Source organism: Lucilia cuprina, chromosome 4 (assembly GCF_022045245.1).
Source record: "Lucilia cuprina isolate Lc7/37 chromosome 4, ASM2204524v1, whole genome shotgun sequence".
NCBI classification, from domain to species: Eukaryota; Metazoa; Arthropoda; class Insecta; order Diptera; family Calliphoridae; genus Lucilia; species Lucilia cuprina.
In genome coordinates this window covers 93,558,419-93,584,371 of record NC_060952.1, presented here as the reverse complement: position 1 = coordinate 93,584,371, position 25,953 = coordinate 93,558,419, and the positions used below count along the sequence as shown (strand labels likewise).

The 25,953-nt window shown below is 34.3% G+C and overlaps 2 protein-coding genes across 3 annotated transcripts in view; one reads left to right on the top strand and one right to left on the bottom strand.

The window, feature by feature from the left end:
• Positions 1-21,029, top strand: LOC111680153 (titin). Of its 2 annotated transcripts, none has more exons than XM_046949226.1 (7): positions 1-810; positions 1,943-2,179; positions 2,307-2,344; positions 2,991-8,554; positions 8,615-8,710; positions 8,802-8,846; positions 8,914-21,029. In XM_046949226.1, the coding sequence occupies exons 1-7, from the start codon at positions 634-636 to the stop codon at positions 20,472-20,474; spliced, it is 17,718 nt and encodes a 5,905-aa protein (XP_046805182.1). In that variant the 5' UTR covers positions 1-633; the 3' UTR covers positions 20,475-21,029. The 2 variants fall into 2 exon arrangements, with proteins under 2 accessions (XP_046805182.1, XP_023297548.2); XM_023441780.2 differs by having other exon boundaries at positions 8,778-8,846.
• Positions 21,030-23,868: 2,839 nt separating this feature from the next.
• LOC111680164 (glycerophosphodiester phosphodiesterase 1) overlaps positions 23,869-25,953 on the bottom strand; it is a 2,881-nt gene continuing 796 nt past the window's right edge. Inside the window, exons 3-6 of the mRNA XM_023441790.2 lie at positions 25,136-25,308; positions 24,872-25,070; positions 24,143-24,318; positions 23,869-24,079 (exon numbers count right to left, since the gene is read on the bottom strand). Coding sequence (XP_023297558.2) covers positions 23,926-24,079; positions 24,143-24,318; positions 24,872-25,070; positions 25,136-25,308 — 702 coding nt within the window. The 3' untranslated portion in view covers positions 23,869-23,925. The remainder of the gene's footprint in view (positions 24,080-24,142; positions 24,319-24,871; positions 25,071-25,135; positions 25,309-25,953) is intronic.

The following is a 25,953-nucleotide window of genomic DNA, read 5'->3' as shown; positions in this document are numbered from 1 at the left end:
TAGACTTTTTCAAATGTCAATACTGACATCTCAGTATACTTTGGACGAGAGTTTATTATTTGCGAGAGCGCGTCCCTTTTCGTTCGCTTGAATTTTGTGTCCAGAAAAATAAAAGAAACTCAAAAAAGAAAAAATTCCAATACAGAAAAAATTATTTTCCATATATATAAGTGATTTTAATTAAACAATTAACACAAATTCAAGACGTCGGGAAAAGAATTTTAAACATTTAAAGCTGCTAAAAAGTGAAGAAAACAACTCGGCTTCATTGTTTGAAAGTTGGTTTTCTTTTTGCAAATGAAAAAATTAACAACCAACTTTCTATACCCAGTGAACATCTTTTTTCATTGACGGCTTCCTTTTTTTCCTGTTTGCTAATGCGGCATCAAACACACACAAACAAATCAAAGGAGACGTGAGAAAATATAAAAACAGGAAAATATACAAAAATTAAAGTAAAAAAGTATAAAAAAAGAGAAGCCTCTAGTCGTTGGGGGAAAAGGAGGAGTTTTAATTGTTAAAAAAATATTATTATAAAGAAAAAATAAATAAACAGGAACTATTTATGCCGCTTAGTATAAAGTGCTTGAGTTTTGTGAAATCTGTTAAAACCACTTAACACCATCATTGAAAATGTCATTGGAAGGCGCAAAATTCATTTGCCTCGATGAAGCCGGCAATCATGGTGAGATTGTCTTGGCCAAAGGCCGCAAATTTACCATGGGCTATTATGTGAGTTGTGATTTTGTTTTGGTCGACGAACGAGCCAAGGGTGTTCATTGTGAAATTGAATGTGATGCATTTGGAAGGGTAAGTTGGTATTTGAAAATATTATAATAATTATTATTGCTAGACTATTGTTTTGTAGTTTGTCATGATATGTTGTTTTGTTTGTGTACAAAGGTTTTGTTTGTGTACAAAGGTGCAGCTGCCTTTAATTTAAAGGACATTTTGAGGCATTCCTTTTTTTATGGGTTTTCCTGATTTTTTTTCTACAAAACTAAAAAGTAATTTATGCATTTATGTTCTCGTTTATGAAACTTATTTATTTATCGCCTAATGTCCTACACCGACAGATACTAAATGTTATCCGCCTTGTATATATAGATATCTTTCAGAAAGCACTAAAATTAAGAAAAATTCGGAAAACCATAGATGTTTAGTTGTTCGTTCGTTTATTACTTTTTATACCCTACACTACTAAAGTGGGGAGGGTATTATACGTTTGGGCTGAAGTTTGTAACACCCAAAAATATTGATCCTAGACCCACCTTAAAGTATACCAATCGCCGTCCGTCTGTCCGTCCGTCTGTCTGTGTGTCCATGTAAACCTTGTGCGCACGCTACAGGTCGCAATTTTCAAGATAATTTGATGATTGCTATTGAAAATGGTTGAAATCGGTCCATTATTTCTCCTAGCCCCCATACAACCGTACCACCCGAATCGGGACTTTAGTCTCATAAGTACGTTAAATGTTTTATAATGTCAACGAAAATCAGCAAAATTTAGTCTTATAGAACAATAATTGACAATACTAATTTTTATTGTGATCGGGCCTCATTTGACCCTAGCCCCCATACAGACTCCCCTTCAGAAAATGACTTGATGGTCAAAATTAACTTTTAATTACTTATAAAACGATTAAAATCTACATAAATAACTTTGTAGTAGACGTAAATTTATCTACCAAAATTTATAAGGATAGGCCCATATTTACCCCTTCATCCCCTATGAGCCCTCTTGTAGAAAATCTCTCTTTTTTGTCAACAATAAGTAAAAATATTCCACAATAAAACAAATTAAATGCTTTATTTAAAAAAAATTCAAAATTTTAACGTACTGACTGGTGTAGGGTATCATATGGTCGGCAATGTCCGACTATAAATTCATACTTGTTTATATTTCTTTTAATATTTATTGTGTCTTGTGACTTATTTTTAGGTAACCATACGTAATTTATCACCCGATAAACCCATTTTAGTTAATGGTTCTACAGTTGAAATCAAACGCATCTTATTGAATAATTCAAAATTGTCAATATTGGATAAAGAATATTTATGGCAATTTCCGAAAATTTCCAGTAATGAATTTGAAGATTTACCCGTTGAAGCTGCTTCGACACCACAAAAACAAATCGGTATACCCGAACAACCGCCAAACTCTTGTCCAGATTTTAAGGTAAAACTATATTTTGTTATATACATATATATATTTTATATGAGATCTATATTTTGGTACTTAATTGATAAATCTACCTAATAATATTGGTTTGTTATCCAAAGTAATGTATTTCCTTCAATTTCAGCTTCACCGAGAATTACCCAAAAGATTTACAGTACACAAGTAAGTACAAACTGATATTTTTATTTCGAAGTTATTTATAAATTTTAAATGTTTTCTTCAAAATTCCATAATTGTGTAAGTTTTAGTGTAAGTTTTAGTTCTAGTTCAGTTCTAGTTCAGTTCTAGTTCAGTTCTAGTTCAGTTCTAGTTCAGTTCTAGTTCAGTTCTAGATCAGTTCTAGTTCAGTTCTAGTTCAGTTCTAGTTCAGTTCTAGTTCAGTTCTAGTTCAGTTCTAGTTCAGTTCTAGTTCAGTTCTAATTCAGTTCTAGTTCAGTTCTATTTCAGTTCTAGTTCAGTTCTAGTTCAGTTCTAGTTCAGTTCTAGTTCAGTTCTAGTTCAGTTCTAGTTCAGTTCTAGTTCAGTTCTAGTTCAGTTCTAGTTCAGTTCTAGTTCAGTTCTAGTTCAGTTCTAGTTCAGTTCTAGTTCAGTTTAAGTTCAGTTCTAGTTCAGTTTTAGGTTATTTTTTGTTCAGTTCTAGTTCAGTTTTAGTTCAGTTCTAGTTTTGTTTCAAATTAGTTTTAGTTGATTTAGTGTTGTTCCAACATAAATCTTAGATATTCACTTTAGATGCTAATAAACTTAACTTTTAAATGCTTAAAAATATTATTATTCCAAAAACTCCCATTTTTTTTTAAATCAAAAAAAGTTTCGCCTATTGTATACAATCGGATGAAGAGGGAAACACATCAACAGACTCAAATGATGAAAACAGTAATGAAGGCGAATCATCATCACAAACAAAACAAATTGAAAGTAAAATTGAAACTGAAATTAAAGAAAATCAAATAACAGACTCTGAAGACACTAATGCCAATACACAAGAAAAAGAACCAGAAATTCGTAATCGCAGTGTAACACCCGAACCAAAGGAGCAACAAAATGAAAAATCTACAAACAGCGCTCTAATGGAAACACCTAAAATGAATTTAATCAATTGTACAAAAGATAAAGAGAATAAAAGTACACAAAAGAAAAATAAACAACTACTTACGATGTGCCATCAATCGGATGTTGTAATTACTTCATTTTCACCGCGTGAAACGGGTGTACGTATTGAAAAATCATTTGCGACCGTTATTAAGCCAAAAGTGCTGGTCACTAAAACTCCCGCAACACCTAAAAGTGTTTATAGCACACCGAAAAGTGATTTGAATGAAAACGACGATGCCGCGGGAGATGAAGATGAAAAAGAACTAATGACTTTTCATACGCCTTCGACATCGAAAAAGTGTAACACAACTACTGCCTCTGCAAAAGTACTTAAGAATTCCTCTATGCATTTAATCGATTTAACGACACCGAATAAATTAAGACCGGCTAGTCCGTATTTAAAATCGGCTTTGAAAGCTTCTGCCAAGAAAAAAATTCCCAACGTTGATAAATCATGTGGTAAATTGTCCTCAGAAGAACAATTGGGTTTATCAGCGTTGCCTTCTACGCCTGCTTTACAGGATAATAGCAATAGTCCATTAGAAACGCCTAGTTCTGTTATAAGTGTCAGCAGTTCCACAGATACTTCGAGTATTATAGAAGTAACGAGTGATGGTTCGAATATTGGTTGTACCCCAGTCACTAGTACTGGTATGACAACTCCTGTAAAGGCTCAAACTCGAGCGGGAGCCTTTACGCCTAAACGAACACCACAGTCACTGATGAAACGCGCTCTCATAACAAGTGCCAAAAAACAAAACACAACACCACAAAGAAATCTTAACACTGCTGCCACACCGCGCAGAGAATCCATAAATCGTATACCTTTACGCAGTAATTTAGCTTTGTTAAGAACTCCAGTTACTCCTCAAGCTTCAGTGGGTGATAAAAGTACTTCGCAATTGCCTAGAAGGCAAAGTATGAGTACTCCTACCCGTAAAAGTATGCCGGCAAGGAGCCGTTTCGATAGTTCTCCTTCCACCAGTACTTTAGCATCACCTTCAAGCTCTAATAGAATGGCCTCACGACGCTCTTCTATTAATCCCATTTCAGCAGCAAGAGCATTACCCACCTCTACACCCGTGTCAGGTTCTAGTAACAATTCTGCCTTAAGAACACGTGCTGCCTGTAAGACTTCTCCTCTTCATAAGGTTCGCAAATCTATAGGAGGTGTACCATTATCTTCCCACATATCTAAGGCTCGTAGATCAATTGTGCTGCCAGCTTCTACTTCGAAAATAACATCGATTAAGGAAAAATCACCACAACAAGTAATGAGCGATCGTCTTGTTACTAGGGCACGCAAATCTTTGTGCTTAACTCCCATATCAGCAAGATCACGTAATATGGTTACTGCCGCAAAAACACCTCCACAAGCTCCCTCTAGTATTCTTAAAGCTAAAAGTACTCAATCAGCCAAAAAACCCGAACGAAAGGCCGTATTATTTGCAGATAAACAACCTACAGTTAGTGGTGAAGTAGATGATCTTAGTCGTACTTTTATAATTGATTCTGATGAGGAAGAAAATGCAGAGAATCAAGAGGATAATAAGCCGAAAGATACCACATTTTCACCAGAAAAAGAAACGAAAGAAACTGACAAGTTGATGGTAAAAGAATCAGAAAAGAAACAGGAAACTATAGAAATTCCAGTAGATGTAGAAGAAATCACCAGTTTAAGTAAAGATAACAAAGAACTTGAAAAACCCAGCAATGAAGAACATTCAGCAACTACTGAAGAGAAGGAAATAGCTGCTGAAGAAACCGAAATGGAAAGTACTGAAAATAAAAATCCTATTGCAAATATTGATAAAACAAAATCTATTGTAACTGAAGAAAGTTTTGCTGAGATTATAAATGATTCTCAGGAAATAGAAGAAGGAGAAAAACTCATAACTGAAACCGTCGAAATTACAGATAGTCCAAAAGAAACTTCACAAACTGAATCTCAAGAGAGTTTTACAGATGCTTTAGAAGAAATTGTGGAAGAAAATGTTAAAGAAACGGAAATAATTGAAAAAGTTACAACAGAAGAACCAGCCCAGACATTAACTCAGCAAAGCGAGGAAAAAGTTGTTGACACTGGTTTCGGAGAAGAATCTATAGTGGAAATTATAGAAAACGAAAATGTACTCGAAGAAATAGAAGTTAAAAATGTGGAGAAATCTACAGAAAATGATGAAAATGAATTGAAGAAAACAAATCAGTTTAATAATGAAAATACGAATGTACAGGAAAATGAGGAAGTTAAACCTGAAGAAACAAAGTCACTAGAGCTGCAGGAAGTTGAGGAAAATGTTGATAAACAAAAATCCTCTATATACAAACCAATCGTAGAAGATATAACCCTGGAAGGTTCTTTAATCGAAAAAGAAACGAATGTAAGCAAACAACCTTTATACGAAGACATTACTTTGGAGGGATCTTTAATCGAAGAAAAGATTAAAAGTGAAGAAATTAAAGATGAAACAAGCAAAGAATCTAAGGATTCTAATAAAATTTTACAAACTGATGAAAGTTTGAAGGAGGAAGCAAGGCAAGATGATGAACAAATCGTTAAAAATAACCAGGAAACAGAAAGTTTTACTCGACAAGAAAGTAAAGATATTGAAGATGATAAGGATGTAATTGGATTACACGAAGCGCATAATAAAGATATTGTAGAAGAAAAGCCAACAGCCTCAACATCTGAAGATAAATCTTTAACCTTAAATATTGAGAAAACTGATAATGATTTAGATGATACAAGTAAATTATTAGAAGAAATCGAAGATGTTCTTAATAAATCTGATGAAATAAAACAAAAACATCTTATTGAACTGGAAGAAGGTAAACTGGAAAGTGAAAAACCATTAACCGAAGAATTTGAAAGTGAAAAACTAACACAAGAGATAATAGAAGAAACAGTTGCCACTAGTAACGAAGAAAACAACGAAATACCGAAACTTTCAAAAGAAACTGAATCACTGGTTGATAGTGTTGAGGATGGTAGTCAAAGTTTAGAAACAGCACAAGAAGATAAAGATGTTTGCAATCAAACTGAAAATGAAAGTAAACAAGTTACAGAATCTTTAATTCAAGTAGAAACGCCTAAATCTTCCGAAACAAATAAGACTGATGAAATAAATAAGTTTAGTAACGAAATCGAATCTCCAGTAAATGATATTGATCTTCAAAATGAAGGCAATGTTGAAGATAAAAAAGAAAACAAAAAAGTTTCAGAATCTTCTAAGGAAGTTTCCGAAATTGTTCTTCAAAATGAAGACAATGTTGAACATATAGAAGAAATCGCAGAAGATTCGGAAAACATTGATACCTCCAAAGAAGACAATACTTTGGAAGAAGAAAGAGCTCAAGAAGAGTCTGCAATTAAAGAAACTGAAAACATTGTTCCAAAAGTTGAAAAAAGTCGTTGCGACGTTGTCAATGAAAAAGAAGATCCATTTTTAAATGAACAAAAGACTGAGTTGGATGTTCAAAATGAGTCTTCTGAAATCAATGAAGCTGATTTACTTCAAAATAAGCAAACATCAGAAGAACAAAATCCAGATACAACATCGACAGAAAGTAAAGATTCCGAACCATTAAATAATGTTTCACTTGATGAAAAGATGGAATTGAGTGTTTCAGAGAAGTCTGAAGCTGAGGATATAGAGATTGCAGTTCGAAATGAGGAAACGGCTGAAGAACTTGAATCTAAGGAAAATGTTAAAAATGATGAAAATGCTGAAGAACTTAAAGAGAACAAAGTAATTGAAATTGAAAAAGAAAATGTAGTGTTCCAACCAGAAGAAAGTTCTCTAAAAGAGAATAAGAATGAAAAACAAACAACAGAAATCATCTCAAATGAACAGAATCTTGAGAAGAAATCGGCTGGCGCTGAAATTTTGATCCAAGAAGAAGATTGTAAATCTCCTGATATGTGTAAACCGAAGGAAACAGAAACCGCTGACAAATATGAAGAGATGTTAGAAAATCCAAAAGACAATGCTTCTGATGAATGTGAGGAGTCAAAATCCTTAGAAAATAATGCTCTCCAAATGGAAGACAATACTCCCAACAAGGAAAAGACTGAATCGGATACTCCAAATATGGCTGATGAAAACATAAGTAAAATAATACAGAATCAGCAAAATATTAAAGAGCAATCAGATAAATCCTCCGTTGAAACCGTTAAAGACACCATAAGTCATTCAGAAGCAGATGTCGAACAAAAGAAAGCCGATAATGTTAGCGATTCAGAACAAGCAAACAAATCTGAAGAAATTACTAACGAAACTGAGAAGCCTAAAGAACATAGTTCGATTAGCAATATTAAAAAGAAAATTGAAAATACCTCCAGTCTAACGCCAAGACGCAGTACTAGACGTGCTTCTATGTCAGCCGAAACAACAACTCAAACAACCACAGCAACAGAGTCATCATTTACACCCAGACGCAGTACTAGACGGGCTTCAATGTCAGCTGAAACTAATCAAATAAACACTACTACTGAGTCATCATTTACTCCCAGACGCAGTGCTAGACGTGCATCGATGTCAGCTGAAACCACTACCACTGCAACACCAACAAAAAGAACCACTAGACGTGCCTCTTTATCGGTGGTTAGTGAAACTACACCATTAACACCTAAAACAATAAGTAAACGTAGAGTTTCTATAGATGATGAAACGATTAAACCTAGTACATCAAAAACACCGCGTAAGCTGTTGGAACAACGTATGGTTATACCAGAAGAAATTGAAGAAGTTGTAGAATCAGTTATAGGCGAGGAGGAGGAAGAGAATGTCGAGGAAAAGAAAACTACAAAGAAACGTAGATCTTCAACTTCTAGTGAAAGCAAGACTTCAAGTGTTAAAACATCAATCAAGAAATTGGAATCTGAAGAAATGTCTACACATGTTGTTCCGGTCATAATAGAGGAACAAGATGAGCCAGCAGAGGTCGCTGTAACTGAGGAGTTAGTTGTGGAAACAAAGCAAATTGAAAAGATTGAAAATCAAGTTGTAGATGATGAAAGTTCAAGCAAAGAGGATCTTGGAAAGCTTACAGATGTTTCAAATTTAGCAGAAAAAGAGAAAGTTGTAGTTCAGGCCGAAATTGATACAACTGTCTCGGATGCTACAACTATACTTGAAACGGCCTCGGAAGAGAAACATGATGCTCTTGAGAATGTTATAGCAACTGATAATCAAAGTTTAAATGAAAATGAAGTTGCAGAGTCTATAGAAAATGAGAATGAAACAGCTAAATCAGAAGTAGAATCTGTTTCTAAGCAAGGTATTTCTAAATTTTATTTTATAAGTTTTAGTATTTATTTAACAAAACTTTGTTTTTTAGATGATGAACTAAACACCCAGCAAAAGTCTAATGAAGAAGTTATTGATGCAGAAAGTTCTAACAAAACCGATGAAGTTGATAATGTTCTTGTAAAAGGTAAGGATTTTATAACAGTGAAAAATTTAAATTTATAATAAAACTAATATTTGTTTATCTACTACATCTGATGCCACTTTATTAACTAAAGAACAAGATAATTTGGAAAAAGCTAATATTGTTCCAGAAGTTAAAGGTAATTTGATTTTAATCTTTCATGCCATAAAACCAAATTTAAACAAAAATACATTTTTATTTTACAGAAAATCTAGATTCATCAGCAGCTGTGGATTTAAATACTAGCCAGGCCTCGATAGATGAGCAAAGTGAAGATGAAATGGAAAATTTACAATTTGAAGATGATGCAGAGACAACACCTACAAAGGAATTGAAAACAGAGGTAAAACAACAGGAAATTTCTACACCTGTAAACAAAAAATCCGTAAAAATATTAGCTGAAACATCTAAAACCCCCTTAATGGCGGGTATGCGTGATTTATTAAAAACACCCAAAGCTGAACCGCAAACTCCACGTCTGGCAGGTATACGTGATTTGGTACGCACACCCAATGAGCACAAAGAAAGTGAACAGGAAGAGATGGAAAAATTGGCGGTAGTAGCAGATATGATAAAGACACCGAAAGCCTCAAAAGAAACCGTTGATGTTATCACACCAGCTAAAACTATGAAACAGGTAACAATTATAGCCAATTCTCCCAAGACTCCTTTGATGAGTGGCATGCGTGAATTGCTAAAAACACCAAAAGCTGATATGAATACTCCCCAAATGGTGGGTATACGTCATTTAGTTAAAACACCCAAAACTACAAAAGAAAATGAACAAGAAGAACAGGAAAAATTGGCAGTGGTAGCGGAATTAGTAAAAACTCCACAACCTAGCAAAAATGTAGAAGAATCTGTAGAGGAACTGCCCACTAGTTCTAGAAAAAATGTTAATTTACAAGGCGTTAAAGAATTGCTTAAAACACCGAAAGGTTGCAGCACACCACGCTTTAAGGGAATGCGAGAATTAATGCAAACACCGAAAGTAACAAACACACCTATGATGGGTGGTGTAAAGGAATTGCTAGACACACCAGCTAAACAAGAACACTTGGAAAGTGAGGTGGCACTAAACTTGGAAGATATGCCAGCAACTACAGATAAAACTGAGACAAATTGTATGACACCATGTGGAGTAAAAGAACTTCTAGAAACCCCCCAACCACAACAGGTAATAGTACAACAGACGCAGATAATTGAAACAGAAGAAATTCCCAGCACAACTTCAAAAACTGCTCAAAACTTAAAAGGTGTTAAGGAACTTTTGAAAACACCAAAAACCTGTAGTACACCACGCCTTAAGGGAATACGCGAATTAATGCAGACCCCCAAAATGAGTTCAACACCCATTATGGGTGGTATAAAAGAACTTATGGATTCACCAGCTGAAAAACAAAACGAATTAGATAAATTCCTTAGAACACCAACGGCTAAAAATATAATGATACCTTCATTGCCTTCCAGTGCCATTATAGAGAAAAGTAGTGATTCTATAGAAATTTCCACTGAATATGATTTGAATGCCACACATGATGATGGCGGTGAAACGGCTAATTTAGAGGAACTTTTTAAAACTCCCGTAGCTTCACGTTTTGTTGAACGTATCACTGATTCTTATTATGCAGAAGAAGGTGATGAACTTGATGAGACTGTGGAAAAATTCGATAAAACTAAAAATGAATCTCTAAATGAGGCTCTCAATAAATCAGCGGAAGAGGCTTTCGATAAAATGGTGGGCGAAGAATCCCAAATCCAAACACCTATACGTAAAATCTATAAACGTAAATCTTATGCTTTGCAAACACCACAAGCGCCATCTCCTTTCTCGGCAGCAGATGTTTTATCTGATTTACCTAAAACAGATGTAGAAGAATGGATTGAGACACTAGATCAGGCAGAAACACCATCAATCTTAGAATGTGAAGATGATAATGAATCAATAGTTGAACAAATTAATGCTAATGATAGTGTTAAAGAAACGGAAGAAGTATCTTCTTTAGAACAAAACATGAGTGCCAATGATTCGATTATACCCGAAACATGTACAAAAGTTTATTTAACTGAAAAATCCTTAACAAATATAACAACTGCCTCTATAACTAAAACTCTAACAAAAGATCCGCTTTTAAGTGCTACGGCAAAATTAAAGGAAAAGGAATCTCGTGCTCTTACGCCTATAGATGCTGAAATAAGCGGTATTGATTTATTGGATCAAACGGTGGAATCAGTACAAGATGAACAACCCTCAATGTTAGACGAACCGTTATTAGTTGAAGAGCCTTCAATGTTTGAAGAACCTTTGGTAGTCAGTGATGACGACGATGATACACTTAATAATGCCGATGCAGAGCAAGTTTCTCAAGATGAAGCTAATGATTTGTCCGAACCTTTAATGCTCAGCGATAGTGAAGATCTAAATCAATCACAAGACATTGAAACAAATGAAGCAGAATCGAAACAGAAACAGGAATCCAACATTGAAGAAAATGTGCAAGAAAAATCTATGGTAGCACAAGTTTCTGATGTGTCACTGACCGAAGATCCTTTAGAAAATAAAAATAAAGAACAAGAAGCATCTATAGTAGTTGAGGAAGATAAATCTATAATTGATATAGAAGATGACAGTCAAGAAAAAGAATCATTTAAAGTTGAGGATGAGATGCCAAAAGATATAATTACTGAAAGCGAAACACTGGCGGAAGAAAGTTTGTTATTTGAAGAAACGCCCATGAAACCAATGTTCTCTGAACCACAAAAAGATAATAAAAACGGTAAAGAAGTAATAGAAACTGCTAAAAATTTCGAAGAAGAATTTGCGGAAGTAGTTGATTCAACTGAAACCGAAAATACAGATAAATTTGCTTGTGAAAGGAAATCCGATATTGAAGTTAAAGAAATTTCTATAGAGGAAACAAAAGATGAATCTAATGCATCTGAAGATATTTTCTTAGACAACTCAGTTACTGAAATCTGTGAAGAAACAAGTGAAGAGCAGAATGAACCGAAGGATTCTACAGAAACCAATAAGGAAAGTCTAGAAGTTAAACATGACACATCAGCTAAAGAAGAAAACAAACAACAATTGGAACATGAGTGCCAGAATATCTTCATGGATAGTTCAAACATCGATGAGTCTTTTGCTGATGAGGCTGTCAATGAAGAAAATGATGTTGAAAATGAATCTGCCATCGTTGAGGTTACTACTAAAGAAGTAATTAAAGAACATTCTAAGAATATTCCTGCTGAAGAAGATATGGCTGTTCTAGAAGCAACTAATGAGCAGGAAAGTGTTCAAGAAATCGATAAAGTTGTGGAAATAGAGACAAATAATAAGTTTGGAAATTTGGAAGCATCTACTGAAGACCATATTCAAAGTGTTGAAGAAACTGCAGATGAGCAGCAACATGTCAAGGAAATTAAATCTTTAACTGCCAATAAATTAGAAGAAGAAAGTTGTGAAAAGGAGAGCAAAGAGGCTGAAGTAACAGCAAATATTGTAGAAGAACCATCTGCTAAAGTTACTGAAGATCAACCCGAGTTGGCAAGTGAAACCTCTGTTGTACTATCCGAATCTTCAGATGAAAAACAAGCCGATGTTGTAAAATCAGATATAGTTCAATTATTGCAGAGTTCTGATACAGCTCAGGATCAAGCAGAGTTATCAACAGCAATCGAAACCAAGTCAAGTGAAACTTCAGAAGTCCAACTAGAAGATTTAGATGAAAAAGATGCTGAACTTGTAGAATCAGACAGAGCTGAGGTATTAGAGAGTTCTCAACGTGATGAGAACTCTGCTGAAGAACAAGCAGAATTATCAGAACTTCCAACTACAATTGAAAGCAAGTCAAGTGAAGCTTTAGCAATCCAAACTGAAGAAGAAAAAGAAGCCAAAGTTCTAAAATCAGATTCAACTGAAATTTTAGACAGTTCTCAAATTGAGAAACAAGCTGAATTATCTGAATTATCATCTGCCGGCGAAAAAGAAACTGAAGCAATTGTCGAAATTGGAAAACATTTAGAATTGTCAGAATTACTTGAAACTACATCAAATGAAACATCTGTAATCCCACAAGAATCTTTAGAAAGTTCTCGAATTGAAGATACTACTGAGAACAATCTGTCCAAATTATCACCTCAAACTGAAAATAAACTAAGTGAAACTGTAGAAGTACCTACAGAAAACAATGCAGAAACTGAATCAGTTTCTGATGAAAAACAAAGTGAAACTGAAACAGCAGACATTGTTCAGGAAATTTCTGAAGAGAGCTGTCAACCAGAGGATATTTCTAAAGAACAATCTGAGCTGATAGAAAAACCATCACAAAGCGAAATTAAGCCAAGTGAAATATCTGAAATCCAATCTGTATTATTGCATGACAAACAAGATAATAAACTATGTGAAATTGAAACGCCAGGTGAAATTCTTGTTATACAATCTGAATCTTCTGATGAAAATCAAGACGAAGTAGAAACAGCAGATGTTATTGAAAATGTTTCTGATAAATTAGAAAGCCCTAAGCTAGAAGATACTATTGAAGAAAATTCTAAAACACCAACAACCGATAATAAACCATGCGAAATATCTGAAGTTGAATTTGAACAAATCGACGATAAAGCAAGTGAAACTCTAGAAATTAAACAAGAATCTTCGGATAAAACTACAAGTGAAATTTCGGCAAATTTGAATGAACCTTCAGAAGAAAAAGTTAAACAAAGTAACGACGATCAATTATCTAAAACTTCCGAAGAAAGCTCAAAAGATAATGAAGAACTAAAACAGACTGTTACTCCATTATTAACTGAAGTCATTGAAGAGAAATCCCAGGAATCTTTTGAAGTTTCTCAGTCGATAGTAGATTTCCAAAAAGACAAAACATTAGAAAAAACAGCTAAACTTGAGGAATCTTCTATTGAATGTAAAGATGCTGATTCATCAGAAATCATCGCCGATAAACTAGTTTCAAAACCTAAAGATGAAACTGAAACTAATATTCCATCTGATGTAGCTTTAAATGAATCTTCTAAATCTAAACATGAAGAATTGTCAGAAGAAATTATTGAATCCACGACAGAAACTAAAGAAATCAATTCAGTAAAGCCTGAGGAATCACCTAAAGTTAGTGAAGTTATTACCGAAGGTGAAGTAACCTCTGAACCTGTCAAAATTTCTGAGAATAAAGAATCATTAGAATCTAAAGAAGAGAGTACAATCATTTCAGCAGAAAAACCTCAGCCAACTGAAGACGAAATAGGCTCTTTAACAGAGGAAGAAGATTCAACAAAAACTAGCGAAAAAGTTCTTAAAGAAACACAAAATGAATCTAAAATAGAAATTAATAAATCAGAATTAACTGAGAAACTTACCGAATCCACATCTGAAGTAAAAGATTCTCAACAAGAATCTACGAAACCATTAGAAATTGTAAAATCTTATAATTTTGAAATAAAAATAAACGATATGGATCATAAAACTGAAAAAGAATCTGTTGAAGCTAAATTGGAAAAACCAACAACCAGTACACGTTCTCAAGCTACAGAAAGTTCTTATGCCGATTTAGAGTTGTCCACTACTGGACGTACCATGAACATTACAAAAACGGAAGAGAACATAACACAAATTGAAAAAGAAACTCCAGTGACTGCTGATGAGATTAGTAAGGTAAACCTAGATGTACAAAAATCAGAAGAAGCCGCAGTGGAATCGAAGGAATCCCTCAATCAAGTAATCATAAAAGTTTCAGAGGAAATTGAAGTTAAGCAATCGAAGGAAACCCCTAAACAAGCGACCATAGAAGTCTCGGATGAAACTAATGTTAAAAAGGCCGAAGTTAGTTCATCTAAAACTAATCGTAGAAAACGTACAGTGTCGGAAAGCAATCAAGATTCTACACAAGAAGAAGAAAGTCACTCTAGATCACGCAGAGATAGACGTAAAATCATTAAAAAACTGACAGAAGAAACACTCCAAGAAGTTGAAGAAGAGCCACAAATTTCCAAGTCGGCTGAAGTAATGGATGAAAAACCAAAACGCAAACGCACTACATCTGAATCAAGTCAAGGCTCCGTTAAAGATGACGAAAGTCATACACGTAGAGGTCGCCGTAAAGTACAAAAACCTCCTGTTGAAGAAACAGTCGTTGAGCAAAAAGAAGAATGTGAAGAGCTTGTTGTAGAACAAAAAGAGGAAGAGAAACATCAGCCAAATTCAGGTGCTACTGAAGAACTTCCTGCTCAGTCTGCAGAAGCAATTATTGATAATAAAACTGAAGCTTCGTCAACGAAAGAAACACAACTAGAGAAAATAACTTCTGAACATCAAAAAGAAATTGCAGTTGAAATCAACAATGAAGAACTCATGGCCAAATTTCCAATGGAAAACGAGGCCCCGAGTGTTGAACTCCAGAAAACTGATGAAAATGAAAGTGATAAAATGGATCAAGATACACCATCCGAAGAAACCATTCCGCATGTGGTAGAACAACCTGAAGAAACAGAGTCATTTTCCAACATCACAGAAGAAACTGTCGAAGAAAGTAAACCTACAATTTCTGAAAATAAAATGGATTCAGCAGCAAATGACAGCAATTTGAAGACCATTGAACTACATGAAACTCAAAACCATGATGTCATATCAAGCGAAGTCGCAGGCTTTTCAAATGATGTATTCAAACATAAGTTGTCAGATGTTATTGAATTGCCTGAACCTGAAGAAGTTGCAGAAACTGTAGAAGAAATGGTCATCCCCGCTAAAGAACCTGATGAGCAACCAATTCACACACTTAAAGAGGTTGCTGAAACTGTACAAGACGTCGAAGAAATGGCGGCAGGAGAACCTAAAGAGCAACCAATTACCGAAACTATACAAGAAGTTGAAAAAATTGCTGTTGCTGTAGAAGAACCTAAAGAGCAACCAATCAAACGGGGACGCCGAAAACCAACGGTATCAGAATCGAGTCAAGGTTCAGTACATGAAGACGATAATTCACGTTCTAGAAAGACACGTCGTAAAGTACAAAAGACTCCCGTAGAAGAAGCTGTAGTAGAGGAGATAATGGACACAGAAGAATTGGCAACAACTGTCAACTCTATAAGTGACATGAAAGAAACCAAGCAAGCAGAAGTCGTATCAAAATTATCCGTTGAAATAGAACCAGACGTTAGTAAATTAAAGGACGAGCAAAGTGTTGAAGTTCAATGTGTGACATTAGAAGATGTTAAAGAGCAAACGACTAAACGGGGTCGTCGCAAACCAACGGTATCAGAATCAAGTCAAGGTTCAGTTCATGAAGATGATACAAAGCATTCACGTAAAGGTCGCCGTAAAATACAAAAGACTCCTGTTGAAGAGATAGTGCCAGAGGAAAGTGAAGAACAAATAACTAGCCAACTGGAAACAGCAACCTCAACTAAACAAGAAACGGAACATGTTCTGGATCAATCAGAAAATATAGAGCAATCAGCCGACTTTAACAAGGAAACTAAAGAAAACGTTAACGAAAACTTTGAAACCGAATCTGCTACTATTACTCTTTCAGAATTTCCGACCTCAGAAATTAAAGAACATTCACAAGAATTACTCGAAATGGAAGTTGTCGTAGAAAAAACCCAAGAACCTGTTATTAAAGAACATTCACAAGAATTACTCGAAATGGAGGCTGTCGTAGAAGAACCCCAAGAACCTGTAAAACAAACTCATGTTAAACATGATGATACCAAGGAACATGGTGTTAAAAGAGGTCGACGCAAACGTGATTTACCCGAAAGTCTTTCCGAAGAACCAACTACCAGTCGCAAAGGTCGTCGTAAGGTTCAAGCTACAACTACAGAAGAAATTTTGGTTGAATCCACATCGGAACACAAAAATCTTTCGAACGAAGTTGAAGTGGTGACTGCAACCGAAACAACTAAAGTCGAAGATGTTTCTGTTGTAGATACTGTCAAAGTCGACCAGACTGTAAAAGAAAATGCAATTGAAAGTAACGAACAGCCTCGAGAGAAACTTAACGAAGAAAGTGATAAAACAGATAGACAAGTAGAAGCTCCTAAAAAACAAACTGTCAAACGTGGGGGAAGACGTAAAATTGATGCACCGGAAGTCTCAGCTGCAGAAGATAAACCTATTGAATTATTAGAGGAACATGAAACAAATGAAGTAGCTGAAAGCAAATCTGTTAAAATTCATCTTGAAGAAACAGTGGCTTTGGAGAACAGTGAGCATCTTCCAGAGAAACTAAATGAAGAAAGTGTCAAGCCAGAGACACAAGTCGATACTTCTACGAAACAAACTGCCAAACGTGGAGTACGACGTAAAGCAGATGTGCAGGATGTTCCAGTTGAAACTTCTACCAAAGTGGAGGATTCTGTAACTGCCACCGCTGTAACAAAGAATCATGAGGAGGAAACAAATGAAGAGTTAGTGAAACCCGAAGAAGTTGAACAAGTTGAACCCACCACTAAAATTGCCAAACGTGGAGGTCGACGTAAAGTTGAAATAGAGGAAGTTCCAGTCGATACCAACGTAGAGAAACATGTGGAAGAAACAAATGAAGAGATTAAGAAACCAGAAGAATCTACACATGTTGAAACGTCCACGAAAACATCTCATGCGACAAGACGCGGTGGTAGACATAAAGCTGCAGCTTCCGAAATCACTACTGAAGATGTTTCTAAATCACGCAGTGCAAGCCGAAACCGTAAAACTCCCGCAGAGCATCCTACTTCTGAACCAGAACTACCAGCTGTGAGCGAAAAACAAACAGAAATACCCACAGTTTCTCCTGACATTTCAAAAGGACGCAGTGCAAGTAGAAACAGAAAAACACCTGTTGAACATCCCATTACTTCAGGCAACCAAGAAAATCAAGCTGAAGTATCCAAAGGCCGTACAACAAGTCGAAACCGAAAAACACCTGCAGAACAGCCAATGGCTTCTAATGAGCTAGAAGAACAAATAGAATCTGTAAAAGATGTTAAAGAAATTGCAGTAGTTGGTGGTGTTACTCAAGGCCACGTTGATGAAAATGTTGTGATCATAGACGAAAGTACTGATGAAGAAAATGAAAAGAAACAGGAAGATACGTCCCTTAAGAAACGTGGAAAACGTACGCGTACTGCTTCTGAAACAAATCAAGGCTTTAGTGAAAAGCCTACCAAGAGACGGGCCAGACATCAAGTGACTGAAATTAATGAAAATACTGAAGAGAAAAAACCAGAAACTGTTGAAGAAGTTCAAACTGATAAGGACGTTGTAGAGAAACCACAAAAGTATACACGAAGACGAGGTGCAGCAGCCTCACAACAAGTACAAGAGGAAGAAGAAGAACACCACTTAACTAAATCTAGAAGAAAAGCTGCTGCTAGACATTATGAAAGTGAAGAACATCAATCTCATACTGAACACACGGAAGAGCAAACAAAGTCAGCTGAAGAAACAACCTTGTCAGAAGTAAAGATTACTGAAGTTACGCTTGAACCCGAGGATCAGCACGCTGCTCCTCAAGAAGAAAATCAAAAAGATGTTAAAATTCGAAAAGGCCGCAGAAAAGCTGCTGCTGAAAATGAGGAGGAGCATCAACAAGACGAAGATGAGCATGAAACATTGGCGGCTGTAAAGAGAAAAGCTGTTGTTAAAGGTATTGAACATGATCATGAAGTGGAGAGTGCTTCATCTAGCAAGAGGAAAGGAGTGGGAAAGAAAAATCGCCATTTAGAAGAACATGTAGTTAAGGTAGAAGATCCCGCTACTAAGAACCAACAGGAACACGAAAAACATGAAGATCAAAGTTCTGTCATGGCTATCGAAACGAGCGAGAACACAAGTACTCGACGTCATGCGGGTAGAAAGAAACATGATCATGATGATCCGACTGTAGAAAAACATGACACTGAAGACGAATCAAAACAAGTTGAATGTGGTGATACTTCAAATAAACGACGTCATATCGTTAGGAAGAAAGCTGATCATGATGAAGAAGTTTCCGAAAAACATGACACAGAGGAGGAATCAATACATATTGATAGTAGTGACACCTCACACAAACGTCGTCATGTGGGTAGAAAGAAGCTTGAACATGAAGCTGAACATGGTGATCATGACACTGAAACTGAACATCCACACGAGGAAACTAAGAAAGGCAGGACAAGAAGAAAGAAAGTTAACTATACCGAAGAACCCGATCAGCCCACAACTTCATACTCGCCTGAAACAAAACACAGAGGTCGTAAGCGTAAAGAATCGCATACAGATACTCAAGAAGTTGTCGCGAACGTAAAGGAGCACATTGAGGAGAAATCAACTAAGGAACCTGAAACAAAAGTTGTTAATCCAAGTGGAGAACTTCAAACGCCACAACGTGCCGCTCCCATTGCAAGAAGAGGTCGAAAGGCTTCTACTATTGAGCACATAACAGCAGAATCACAAGAACTAGCTGATGATACACCGGGTAGAAGAGCACGTAATGTACCACAGCGCAGAGCAGCTACGGCATATCACAATTATGATGAAACTTCCGATAGTGAAGTAACAACTAAAACAAAAAAGAAAACTGACTCACCACGCAAATCCCTAGAAGTCACAAAAACATCGCCCACGGCCACCATTACAACAGCACCCATTATCGATAACTCACCATCGCCTTCAACGACAACAGCAACCACAACAGCAAGAGGTCGTACACGAAAACCAACCGCTAAAGTTCAACAATTCCTAGAGGAAGAACGTGCCAAAGCGGAAACACCTAAAAAAAAAGGTTTGTTGTCGTCGGCAATTGCAGATGCAGCTACACCACAACGTACGCCTGCTAGACGTGGGCGTAAGGCTTCCACTATTGAAACTGAAGTCGAAGGAACACCTCAAGCTAGCAAGAGTGGACGAGGAGGTAGAGGTAAACAAACAGCGGTTACACAAACTAAAGAGGAAACAGAAACCACTGCTGCAGTTATAGAAGAAAAAGTAGTTGAGTTACACACTACACCACCACCAGCACAACCACCGGCTAAAGGACGCCGTGGAGGACGTAAAGCTAAAATAACTGAAGAAGAACCAAATGCTAATAGCGATGAACCACCAGCTAAGAAATCTCCTTTGGAATTGGAAAGCGAAAAACATGATTCTTCTCCTTTAGTTGAGGCGCCAACGCCACCCACACGCACTGCAGGCAAACGTAATGCGGCAGCCGCAGCTAAAGCCAGAATTGAAGAAGACGCTTTAGCGGCCGCTGCCATTGATCCACCTAAAAGATCGAGGGCCAAAAAGGCTCCAGCAAAAGCAGCAACTCCCGTAGTGGCCACCCCTGATACAGATGCACACAGTTCTGAGTTGGAAGAAGAAAAAGGGGCTAAAAACAAAAATTCTCCCCTAAAACGAGAACACAGATTAACTTCTGCATCTACGATAGAAGGAGCTGATGATATAGAAGATGATCATGACAAAACGGAAACGTCCGATAAACCAGTCAACAAAAGAGTACGTAAAGCGGCAACAGCCACTACAACGGAAACAACCGAAGTACCAGTAAAAAAAGGCCGCAAAGCTAAAGCGGTAGAGGAAGTAGCTGATAACAGCGATACATCTGGTGCTGAGGTAAAAGCCATACGTGGTAGAGGGAGAGGCCGTAAAAATGTACATTTTGATGAACAGCAAGAGGCCGAAGCTAGTACTTCCACCCAACAACAACAACAACAACTAATAACCAATATAGAGCCAACGTTAGTCGAAACACCAGAGCCGGTTAAAAGAGGAACGCGTACTCGACGCAAATAATTTTAATATTTCTCTTTTAACTTTCACACACACACACACACACTCGAACTCTTTCCATTCAAGCGAATTTTAGTTTTTTTTAGTTATTTGTTCAGAAATATTTATAAACTTGTCTTTTTTTCAACTTATATTTTTTATTTTAATATTTGGAGCGTAACTTTTTTTGGTAGGAGTATGTTTTTATGTTGAATTTTTTCTTTGTGTATAACTTATGAAAAACTCCACTTTAAAAGTAAATTAGACTCCTGGAAAAACTATAAATTATCATTTATGCGTTACTTTGTTGTTTAATTGTTTTTTTTAATATTATTAAAATACACACTTTATATCATTTCTTTTTTTATTATTATTAGAGCAAAAAATCTATTTTTCAAAAAAAAATGTTTATCTTTTTTAATGGAAAAACAAACAATGTTTCTTTGTAATAATATGATATAATATAATTTAGCTTATAACTTTTATGTAACAACTTACAAACAGAAAAATATATATAGAAATATAAATAATAAATGTAAAAAAAAACTAAAAAAAATTAATAAAATCGAAATTAAAATTGTTCTTTTCTTTTTGAATTAGCTCGTCTTATTTAGTTCTTTTTTAAATGAAATGTTTTCGTTTATTAAATTATTAAAAAAAATTAGTCGAAACTGTTTAGAGTCGGAATCGATCGAAAGTTAAGCTCGTAAATGACACTTTTAGAAGAGTCGCACACCTAGTTATTTTTATTACAATAAGAGTAGCGAAGCAAACCGGGTATGCCTTTGAGGTTCACAGTGTTATAAGCAAAATGTGTATGTTTTCAGAAAGTTTTTGTCCGAATTCTTAAGTTATTTCAGATCGAAATCTGCAATAATTCTATCAGACATGCTTTCAAGAAGTTTATATATAGAAGTTTATATCAGATCAGCGGCGTTATAAGCAAACTTCCTTAAAAGACAGGATTTTCTAGAATTATTAAAATATTTCGAATAAAATCTTTAATAATTCTATCAGAAATGCATTGAAGATGTTTGTTATAGAATATCAATAAAACTGATTCTGAAACCACGGAGTTTTAAGCAAAATTCCTTAAAAGCCATGACTTTCCGCTTCAGAAAAGCGGCGTTACCAGCAAACTTCCTAAAAAGCTATGATTTTCCAGAATTTTTAAGACCTTTTGTTTCTAAACCCTCAATAATTGTATCAGAAAATCAATAAAATCGCTTGAGAAACCTCGATGTTATAAGCAAAATTCCTAAAAAGACATGTTTTTCCAGAATTTTTAAAATATGTCTGGTCCAAATCAAAATTTTCAGAATTTTTAAGATCTGTCGGATTGAAATCTGTAATAAATATATGAGATAAACATTCGGGAAGTTTGTAACAGAAAATCAATAAAATTCCTGCAGAAACCATGAAGTTTTAAGCAAAATCTTTTAGAAGCCGTCATTTTCCAGAATTTTTAAGACCTTTCGGATCTGAACCCTCAATAATTCTATCAGAAATGCATTCAAGAAGTTTATTATAGAAAATCCATAAAATCGCTTTAGAGACAGCGGAGTTAAAAGCAAATTTCCTAAAAAGCCACGATTTTCCAGAATTTTTAAGACCTTTCGGATCTTAACCCTCAATAATTCTATGAGAAATTTATTTAAGAAATTTGTTATAGATAATCAATAAAATCGCATCAGAAACAGCAGAGATATAAGAAAAATTCCTAATAGGACATTATTTCTACAATTTTTAAGATCTTTCGGATCTTAATCCTCAATAAGAAATGCATTCAAGATGTTAGTTATAGAAAATCAAAAAAAATCGCTTCAGAAGCTGCGGAACCACAATTTTTAAGACCTTTCGGATCTTAGTTATAGAAAATCAAAAAAAATCGATTCAGAAACTGCGGAGCTATAAGCAAAATTCCTAATACGACTTGATTTTCCAGAATTTTGAAGACCTTTCGGATCTTAACCCTCAATAATTGTATCTGATATGCATTAATGAAGTTTGTTACAGAAAATCAATAAAAATACTTCAGAAACAAAGGAATTTTAAGCAATATTCCTAAAAAGCTATGATTTTCCAGAATTTTTAAGATATTTCGGCTATAAATCTTCAAAAATTCTATCAGAAATGCTTTAAAGAAGTTTGTTATAGAAAATTAATAAAATCGCTTTATAAACTCCGGAGTTATAAGCAAAATTTCTAAAAAGACATGTTATTCCAGAATTTCGGGACCAAATTCTTTGAAATACTATAAGACATTCATTCTAGAAATTTGTTAGTCAATATGTATATCAAAAGAAAGATATACAAACGACCTTTCATTTATTGTAATTTATGTCTGGGAAATGAAATATATGTTCGAGATATAGCAAAAAATATGAATTTTTAAAATTTTTCTTATTAATTTTTTAAAGTTTTGCTTATATTTTCGACAGTTTTTTATATTTAAAAAAAAAAATGAAATTTAAAAAAAATCTCCAATATTTTTTTTAATTTCTAATTATTTTTTGCGAAAAAATTTAATTTTCTTAAAACTTAAATTAAAACAAAAGCCATGTTTCTTTATATTTTATTTATATTTATTTTCACTTTTGGTATTTTTTTTAAAGATACAATAATTGTTTTCTTTTAAAAGTTTCTTACATTAATTTGTAGAAAAAAATATTTTATTACTATAGTCACCATTACGGCAGATGTTTGATGATGTTGTTTATGGGTTATTGTAAAGTAAACTGATGAAATTAAAGACGCGCACGCGCACTTAAACACTACACTTATACAAAATAGGATTGTGAAAATTTACAAAAATGTGTAAAAATATATAAAGCAATTAAGGGGAAAAAACATAATTTTTGTGCAAGATAGACAAATATTTATAAATAAAAACAAAGTTTTGAGCGTGATGTTTAAAACATTTACGTTACAAATATAGAATAAAAATAAAAAAATAATAAATAAATCACAACAAATGTAACACAAAAAAATAAACTAAAAGTTACAATAAAATGGCAATAAACAAATATATAAAATAGCATCCGTTATACATATGTGATTAAAAAAATAAAACATAATAAATTAAATAATAATAAAAAAAACTTTATGCTTAAGTTAAGCTCTTTGTTTGGTATGTAATACTATAAAGATGAAACAAACATAAAATATCAAAAAAGACTAATGTTTGTATAAAAATATAAATAAATAATAAAAAAATCAAAAGGACGTACATTTCGTATATTCGAATATTTATATATAGATGTATATAATTTGATAATGTTAAAAAGATGAGTTTAAATAATATCAATTTGTGTGATAATCATTAAAAGTTGTATGTTTGTATAAAACTAAACTGCGGCTTAATTTTGTGTCTCCTTTTTGCGTTGAAGAGTTTAAGCCTATTTTAAGAAGATCTGAGTTTAGTAGATCTTTAGTAGATTATTCATAATATTTATAAGTATTTTACTTTTGACTTTTAAGCTTTCATTAATAAATGAGGTTCGGATCTTAAAGAATCGGTTAGATATTGTGTCTTCATAGTTTTTTGGAAGTAACGTTTTTCGTTCGGTGAATTAACATTATAAACAATTGGTCGGACGCCAACATTACGCCATAGTTCAGCAATGTGTCTACAAATAATAGGTATAAGCATAAACAGGGAAATAATTGTTTGTCTTTTTGTTTTAACTTACAAATTAAATTCTTCCTTTGAGACAAAAACGACACTAATGCCTATAACTGGTGAGATTATATTACGAAAGAATGCACCATATATTGAGGTAATCAATGTTGAAGCTTTAAGTAAAGGTAAAGCCAAAGATTTTTCAGTCCATAGGCCGCATATCAGTTCGGGAAATTGTTTACGAAGCTGCAATGGAAAATGAAAATTTAATATAAGAAATTATTAAGCAATAAGTCAAAAACTCGATTATAGTTATGGCTCAGATTGTGTTCAGTTCAGTAATAAGTTTAGAGTTCAATTCTAGACCTGGTTTGTAGTTATAATTCAGTTCTAGTTTAGTTCTAATTCTAGTTAAGTTCTAGTTGAGTTGTAGTTCAGTTCTAGTTCTAGTTCAGTTCAGTTCTAGTTCAGTTCTAGTTCAGTTCTAGTTCAGTTCTAGTTCAGTTCTAGTTCAGTTCTAGTTCAGTTCTAGTTCAGTTCTAGTTCAGTTCTAGTTCAGTTCTAGTTCAGTTCTAGTTCAGTTCTAGTTCAGTTCTAGTTCAGTTCTAGTTCAGTTCTAGTTCAGTTCTAGTTCAGTTCTAGTTCAGTTCTATTTCAATTCTAGTTCAGTTCTAGTTCAATCCTAGATCAGTTCTAGTCCAATTCTTTCTTAGTTCTAATTTAGTTCTAGTTGAATTCTATATTAGTTCTGCTGCAGTTTTATGTCTGTTCTGCCATTTAACATTTTCCACTTCCTTACCTGATAAACTGTTATTGGAGATCTGCTGATTAAAATAATACGTTGTATAAATAAAGGATTCTCTTTAATAGTTGTCTTTAGACACTCCAACATTTGGGAACTATTATCGGATATGTATAGGAAAACGGTGAGTCGTTGATCTTCTAGAAAATCTAAAAGTTCTTTTAAAGTTAAAACATATTCGGCTTCAAAGTGTTTGCTAAAAAGTAATACATTTATTTAGATGTTGTTTGTGGAGAATTTATGTGTATTTTTTATATTTACCCCATTGGATGTAATTCGGCAATATTGATATTCTTTAATGACTCCAGAGTGTGAAGAGCAATGCTACCGGATAGGCCAGCCTTTTCCAAGGTCAAACGATTGACAATGACAATTTTGCCACAAGAGGTGAGACCGGCATCAACTAAAACGTTGCGGTAGCCACGAGTAATGCACTGAAAGGTTAAAAAGTTAAAATAACGGATGAATATCTTTATGGGAAACAGTCATAAAAATGTAATAGAACTGAACTAGAGTTATTTTCTAAACAGTTTATAAAATAAACACTTATTTATGAACAAGGCCTTAAAAATTAATAAAAAATAACCACTAATAGATAACATCATAAAGTTATTTACAAAAGTTAAAGCCACTCCTAATTATGAATGTCTGTCATATACTAAAAGAATATAAAAAAACTTTGTCAATAACTTCCTATTAAAATTCTCAAGTTACAAAGATAAAATAAAAAATTCTTTAAAAAATTACTCATACTAGCAATTAAAGCAATAACTTTGTTTAGCAAACTTCTCCTAAAACTCATCAAAAAAGTACAAAGTAAACATCTGTTCAACCACCATTATTTCTGTCTGCGAATTTGTATAAAAATACAACTGTTACCGTTTATAATTACTACCACCCAAATGACTTCCCCTGACATTCTCTTTGCAATCTCTTCACCCTAACTACTCTCTGATTAAACAAACAAACATACACACAACAGCAGCACTTGTGTCTATCCGTCCACCCTTGTTGTACTTTCTTTGTGTGAAAATAACGTCATGGTTTTGGAAGACAACTTAACTTTTTAACCTACTCTA